Source organism: Lycium barbarum, chromosome 1 (genome assembly GCF_019175385.1).
Source record: "Lycium barbarum isolate Lr01 chromosome 1, ASM1917538v2, whole genome shotgun sequence".
NCBI lineage: Eukaryota > Viridiplantae > Streptophyta > Magnoliopsida > Solanales > Solanaceae > Lycium > Lycium barbarum.
In genome coordinates, this window is record NC_083337.1 from 156,035,142 (window position 1) to 156,043,200 (window position 8,059).

The 8,059-nt window shown below is 33.9% G+C and overlaps 1 protein-coding gene across 1 annotated transcript; it reads left to right on the forward strand.

The window, feature by feature from the left end:
* Positions 1-824: 824 nt before the first annotated feature.
* LOC132598990 (cinnamoyl-CoA reductase 1) lies at positions 825-4,251 on the forward strand. The gene is made up of 5 exons (XM_060312186.1): positions 825-1,151; positions 1,531-1,685; positions 2,450-2,635; positions 2,724-3,076; positions 3,854-4,251. Exons 1-5 carry the CDS (start codon positions 1,031-1,033, stop codon positions 4,035-4,037), a joined length of 999 nt encoding a protein of 332 aa, XP_060168169.1. The 5' UTR covers positions 825-1,030; the 3' UTR covers positions 4,038-4,251.
* Positions 4,252-8,059: the final 3,808 nt, after the last annotated feature.

An 8,059-nucleotide genomic window follows, 5' to 3' on the forward strand; every position in this document is an offset into this window, starting at 1 on the left:
CTAGCCATAATTACCAGCTTCAGTATTGAATAAATTCTTAGTACTTGACGACTTAATAACCATCTTACAACTATTAATTAAAAAAATAAATTAAAAATGCCATTGAACTTCATTTCCTTTCCTCCTTTCTTTTTATGTGTCTTTTACCATAAGACTTGGCCACAACACGAACAATAATAATTGAGTTTTACTTCTGTAAACTGATAGTATAATTTTTTTTAACATCATCATATTATATAAATGAAACTATAGATAACTTTTTTTGTTTTGGTACAGTGAAACAATTAACACGGCTGTGCCAACCAGTTGTTTCATCATTGGAAGTTGTCTTTACCAAAACATGCATATTGAACTTCTAAGAACTACACTCTTTCAAAGTCAATACACATTTTTGCTCATAGAACCTTCATAGCTTAATTACTCAATTAATTTAATAAGTACATTATATTTGTCAATCATCAAAACATCACACGAGTCAACAGAGGTAGACTTACTTTTTTTATTGTAATATAAACAAAATTACAACTAATACTAACATGACCGGAAAAATTAAACAAGCCCGCCGGAATCTTCTTAACATATCTTAAGGGTGTTTATCCTTGACCGCTATATACCTAAACTTGATTAATGACTAATAACATCTTTAAACTATTGTCTAAAATATGTAAAGAAAATTCTAAATGTAACCCAAAAGAGTATTTTCCCGAATAAGAACGGTCAATTTAATCAACTTAATTCAATAGTAGGATCACATGGTTCAGGCTCCCAAGACCTTTACATCATAGAAGTTATACCAACAATTAGTTTGCGCGAAAAACTCTTTAAAGTACGTAAGCTTATTGGTAGTAGGTAAGTTGGGGTACACTTTACCAATAACATTTCGAATATATATAAACACACTCCAGTCCCTCTAATTTACATATTACTTTCCAAGAAACGAGCCTAGCTATTTCTATTAGCCCTTTGTCTATATCATCTTCATCTTATCATATACCAAAAACCGATCAAGCTCATCGGAAAAGTAACTAACATGCCGTCAGTTTCCGGTCCAGTCGTATGTGTTACTGGTGCTGGAGGCTTCATTGCCTCTTGGCTTGTTAAACTTCTTCTTGAAAAAGGCTACACTGTTAGGGGAACTGTAAGGAATCCTGGTAAGCAAAATATAGTCCATTTCATCCTTCTGAAATAGCCATATTTTCATTGAACTCATTAATTTCGTTTCGAACTATGTTTATGTATACCTATAATAATATCATGCTCATTAATTTTGAACTTACTGACTTTTGATCCATGATTGACCCTCTGCCTATCTGACGTTGAGTATCTGTCTCAACTTGTGTGGCACCATTTGGATTTCGAGAGTCAAACTTTTAAATTTTGATCATTATTCATGCTGATTAATTTGTACTCACTTACTTTAAATTCTTGATTGGCCTCTGCCGTTGTTGAGTACTTATAAATTTAAATGGTTTCTTTCTTTTATTGTTTAATCTTGATGGGGGTTGGTTAATTAATTATAATTGTGTATAGATGATCCCAAGAATAATCATTTGAGGGAGCTTGAAGGAGCAAAAGAGAGGCTAACTCTGTGCAGAGGTGATCTTCTTGATTACCAGAGTTTGCGTGAAGCAATCAACGGTTGTGACGGAGTTTTCCACACAGCTTCACCAGTCACTGATGATCCAGTAAGTCTTTTAACTTATCCATTTGTGCCAAGTATTAGGTATGAAACAAAGGGACAAAAGAAAAATCAAATTTGTAATGTGAAAAGAATCAAAAATTTGTGTTTGGCTTCTCTACGTGAAGCGTGCACGCTTAGTTGCAAAAGAAAAAAAAGCCTCTTATCTTAATTCTTTTGTTGGTTGGATTGTTACTTAATCAAAATTGAAAGAAGGTTAGTTGGATTATCAATTATCTTACTAGCTTTGTTTTCTCTTGTTTGTCTGTTTCTCTTTTTTTTTTTCTTTTTTTTTTCATTTCTTGGTGGTTGATTTGAGTATTATCCAGGAAAGATAAACACAATAAATTAGTACCACTAGTTGGTGAACTGGGGCCAATCACTTCAGTGGTGGATCTAAGATATTCTCTGAGGGGTTTCGAAAAATAAAAATGTAGTGCCCAAGGCTTGAATGAATTTCGAACCCCCTAAAACACTAGAACCAACCCCTACTCTTGTGATCAAGGTGTTCAAAATCTATATATGTACATAAAACATATAAAAATATCTTATATATACAGTGTAATTTTTTGACGAGGGTGTTCGGGTGAACACCCTCAATGGCCTGTAGATCCGCCCCTGAACCACTGGTTGGTTTTTCAACACTACCTAAAACTTTAATTTGTTTTATGCTTTCTGTTCCACCAAGAGGACCACGATGGAAAATAAGGTTTTTTTAAGTCGTCTAGCTTCTGATTTTGCTTTCTTTAATAATTTATTTTCTTGTTGAAGGAACAAATGGTGGAGCCAGCAGTTATTGGTACTAAAAATGTGATAACGGCAGCAGCAGAGGCCAAAGTACGAAGGGTTGTGTTCACTTCCTCAATTGGGGCTGTGTATATGGACCCAAACAGGGCCCCTGAAAAAGTAGTCGACGAGACTTGCTGGAGTGATCCTGATTTCTGCAAGAACACTAAGGTAAATAAAACGTAGTTTTACACTATACGTAAAAATTTAACTTGTTATAGCAGGTTATTGACTTAAATTCGTTATTTTGGTACTATAGAATTGGTATTGTTATGGGAAGATGGTGGCAGAACAAGCAGCATGGGACGAGGCAAGGGAGAAAGGAGTCGATTTGGTGGCGATCAATCCAGTGTTGGTGCTCGGACCATTGCTCCAAAAAACTGTGAATGCTAGTGTTCTTCATGTCCTCAAGTATCTTACTGGCTCAGCTAAAACATATGCTAATTCAGTTCAGGCATATGTGCATGTTAAGGACGTTGCTCTAGCTCATATACTAATCTACGAGACTCCTTCAGCATCTGGCCGTTACCTCTGTGCTGAGAGTGTGCTTCACCGTGGCGACGTGGTTGAAATTCTTGCCAAATTCTTCCCGGAGTATCCCATCCCCACTAAGTAAGTTCAACTCCCAAATCTATCAACATGATCGCGCTATTATTTGAAGTATGTAGACATGCATTCTTATTGCAAATTAAGATCGCGAAAAGCAATTAGGAGTACATTCTTTTTGAAATTGTGCTCTCTAAGTTCCCTTCAAAAACTGGTAGTACTATTGATTAAGACTGGTGTGATGGAGCCACATAGATTGAAGGATAGTCAATTCGACACTCTTTGTCGAAAATTATATTTGCTTATATATGTCAACAATTACTTGTTTTACATATACATTAAATTTTAAACACTTAAACCAAAATTTTTAACTTTGCCATAAGACCAATACTTGCAAGTTGTTGGATTTTTCTGCCTTATTTCCACAATATATAAATCACTACCAGCTAGAATCTTTATTTTGCAGCAAATAAGGGGAACTTTCACTACTTTCTAGAATATACCAGACTGCCAGTAGATGTACCAAACTTTATTGGTAAGAAGAGTATGACCAAAGCATTGACATCATAAATACAAGTAACCCACTAACAAACACTTATGTATCAACAATGCTATCCAACATTATTCTTTGGGCCTGAATTGCTCTTACCTACCACAACATCACTGTCTTGGCTGGCTGGTCCCAACCTTTCCTTCTGTTTTACCAATAAAACCAAACTTTATTCTTAAAATTCCAAATCAACTTTAATGCTTTTTTAATGTCTCATTATGATTAGTGTATAGTTTCATTTTAAAATATTAGTATATAGTACTCAAATCTTGGTTTTGCTTGTGAAATACCAGGTGTTCAGATGTGACAAAGCCAAGGGTAAAACCGTACAAATTCTCAAACCAGAAGCTAAAGGATTTGGGTCTGGAATTTACACCAGTGAAACAGTGCTTATATGAGACAGTAAAGAGCCTACAGGAGAAAGGTCACCTTCCAATTCCTACTCAAAAGGACGAAATTATACGAATTCAGTCTTAGCTTTACTATGTATCAAGAACCAAATGCTGCACCTAGAAATATACAATTTACTTGTGTACTCTGTTTTAATATGTTCAAGGAAATGTGTTTACTGTTTCCCTTGATGTTATATGAGGGACTGCTTCTTTTTTTTTTTCCATAAGATATCACCTTTATGTAATTTCTGTATATCTTTGGAATGTTCAAATTAAGCAATGTTCATATCTTTCTATAATGGGATAGTTGCACTTTTAGTACTTCGGTTATTAGCAATTCTGAGTTGATCCTGGAAATATTTGGCTATGTATATTTAATTAAAATGTCTATTATTTTGTCCCTTTATATATGAAATATGTGATCTTAGACTATTGTAAAATTACTAGTTTCTGGGTACGTGTTCTAATTCAATAAGAATAATTTATTTATTTTAAAATGATATAAACAATAATACTAAAACATGTGTGTAATGAGTAACTGAAAATTTGAAGAAAGAAAGTAACAACTGAATTTGATAAACAAATAGCCTACTCAAATGACTTTATTATAAACAATAATACTAAAACATGTGTGTAATGAGTGACTGAAAATTTGAAGAAAGAAAGTAACAACTGAATTTGATAAACAAATAGCCTACTCAAATGACTTTATTGTTAAACGCAAAATATTATGAATCTTCTAAACCTGCAAAATTGAACAATTAAATTTAGGTATGTGTGATATGTAATGTGATAATTTTGACATAATTAAGTGCCAATAATTTTATTATTTTCTTACGGACAACATTGATGTATGTTCACCTGGACGTTTTATATGCTCAATTATGACTATGACTCTTCTTTGGACCATTACATTGATATTTTCAATTATGACCGCATCTAGAATTTTCTTCTTTTTTCATCATGGCATGTTCTACCAAAATTACTTCCTTACAATCATACTCAAACCAAAGTGTATTGAGTCCTTTCTTTAGTTTGAATTTTTATTTTTAGTTTTCTTTAACAATGTTATATTTGATCGATTACAAAGACAAAAAATACCATAGGTTATTAAATTAAAAAAGGAAGAGAATTATTGTGATACTTAAAATCATAAAAGTATAGACATGCACATGAAAACATCCTTTGACTATGGTGAAAATCGTATTGTACTAACTGATTAGCAACAAATTAAAGTAGGAAGAGTTCCTATTCTATAAATTTTAACGATTTTCACCCTAACCTCTATATTTTCCCCCAAAATCATAAAAACACATCCAATCTTTTGTTATTTGTGACAGCGAAGTAGGAAACATACAATACAAATATCCCAAAAATTAATTTTGCGTTAGAGGTAACTGTGTGCCTACTATTCTGGTTCGCGTATGAGATTATATTTTGTGCCGTCAAAAACTCATTTGAAAGGCTGAGTAGATGTGAATTAATAGCACTTTTTTTTTAATCTTGTTATTGATCTTAAAAGATGATAAGTTTTCGTGAATTATTTTATACTACTATTTAATTTTTTGCTAAAAAAAATAAAAAGATGAGCAGATCACATTTGAGTCAAGACAAACCTCTAACAACATAATCTTTGACTGAAAGAAAAATCTCAACACCGCTGCTCTCCAAAGAGTTATTCCAACTCAAAAGTTCAAAAAAAGTTATCAGATTAAAGCAAAAGAATAAAGCAAGTATTTTCATCATATTCCAAAATAAAACTATAGAAAATTATGAGATCTGTTTATTGAGAAAAAATATACTAAGAAAATGATGAAAAAGAAGCACAACTATTTATCGTTTCTGAACAAAGTGATCTGTGTTATAAAATAAAGCTATGAAGTAAATACACAGAAGATATATGTAGAGAGAATATGTAGAGAGATATCAGTTTATATTACTTCTGCTCTTTCAACATTGCATCTGTGCATCCTATTTATAGAGAAACAGGACATGAGATATTTTGAGATATTTTGGGATATTTTGGGATATTTTGGATATCCACTATTTGGGATATTTTTGACACTCCCCCTTGGATATCCATTAATAGATGATGTGTCTCGTTAAAACCTTATTAGGAAAAACCCTGTGGGAAAAAGTCCTAATGAAGGAAAAAGAGTGCGCATATCTAATAATACGCTTTGAGAGTTGCCTCATTAAAAACCTTACCAAGAAAACCCAATGGGACAAAACTTGGTTAAGGGAAAAAGAGTACAACACGTATTTCACTCCCCCTGACGAAGACCAAGATTCAGATGTCGGAGTCTTCGCATTCCAATCTTGAATATCATCTTCTCAAGAGTTGAAGTTGGCAAAGATTTAGTGAACAAATCTGCAGGATTGTCACTTGAACGGATTTGTTGCACATCAATATCACCATTCTTCTGGAGATCATGTGTGAAAAATAACTTTGGTGAAATGTGCTTTGTTCTATCTCCTTTTATGAAACCTCCTTTTAATTGAGCTATGCATGCAGCATTATCTTCATATAATACTGTTGGTATTTTTGTATCACACTTCAAGCCACATCTTTCTCTGATGAAATGTATCACTGATCTCAACCACACACATTCTCTACTTGCTTCATGAATAGCGATTATCTCAGCATGATTTGAAGAAGTAGCAACAATGGACTGCTTGGTCGATCGCCATGATATAGCAGTACCTCCGCATGTAAACAGATAGCCCGTTTGAGATCGAGCTTTATGTGGATCAGATAAATAACCTGCATCTGCATAACCAACAAGATCTGTACTACCTTTGTTAGTATAAAACAGACCCATATCGCTAGTTCCCTTCAGATATCGCAATATATGCTTAATCCCGTTCCAATGCCTCCGTGTAGGAGAAGAGTTATATCTTGCTAGCAAATTAACAGAAAATACTATGTCAGGTCTTGTGGCATTAGCAAGATACATAAGTGCACCTATTGCACTAAGATATGGTACTTCAGGACCAAGTAGCTCTTCGTTTTCTTCCTGAGGTCGGAACGGATCTTTGCTCACTTCAAGTGAGCGAACAACCATAGGAGTACTTAAAGGATGCGCATTGTCCATGTAAAACCGATTTAAAACTTTCTCAGTATAGGCAGATTGATGTATAAAGATCCCTTTTTCGAAATGTTCAATTTGCAGACCAAGACAGAGTTTTGTCTTTCCGAGATCTTTCATCTCAAATTCTTTCTTCAAATATTCAATCGCCTTTTGGAGCTCTTCTGGAGTTCCAACGAGGTTTATGTCATCAACATAAACAGCAAGTATAATGAACCTTGATTTTGTTTTCTTAATAAAAACACATGGACAAATGACATCATTTATATATCCTTCATTTATCAAGTACTCACTTAGGCGATTATACCACATACGCCCTGATTGTTTTAAACCATATAATGATCTGTGTAATCTGATTGAATACATTTCCCGAGACTTTAAACCAAATGCTTCAGGCATTTTATATCCTTCAGGAATTTTCATATAAATTTCATCAAGTAAGCCACATAGGCCGTGACAGCATCCATCAGTATAAATAATGTGACATCTTCTGTTGTTTGGACTGCTGGCCCAATAAACATTACGTTTACCAAGATGCATCATTTTACTTGGTAATTATTCTACGTCAACATGCTTTAAGAGACGTAGAAATCAAATCCTCACGACCTTATACAATATTGCGCGCTATATTGTATATTGTCGACAAGATATCATGTTGTATCGGTTCGCAATTCGACATAACTTACTGAGATCTCATCACTTCATTATTTTCAGGTACCTGAACCTCCCATAAGGTTTATGAAGTGTTATGTCGTAGCTCTTCAAGAGCACATTGCCTCCTTATTATGATCATTCGCTCCTCCCTTTTTCAAGGATTATTATATTTGGAACCGATTGGTCTACCATGCTCCATGCACGCTATAGACTTTGTCCTTCAGGGACATTAAGGGCATTTTGCAGATGAAATATGAAATAGTTGGGTCAGCAAATGCTTCCAGCATTTGATTTGAATTATCTGAGGATCATACTGATGATAATTCACAACATATTTCTTAGCTGCTTATTATCTCCCCCTAAT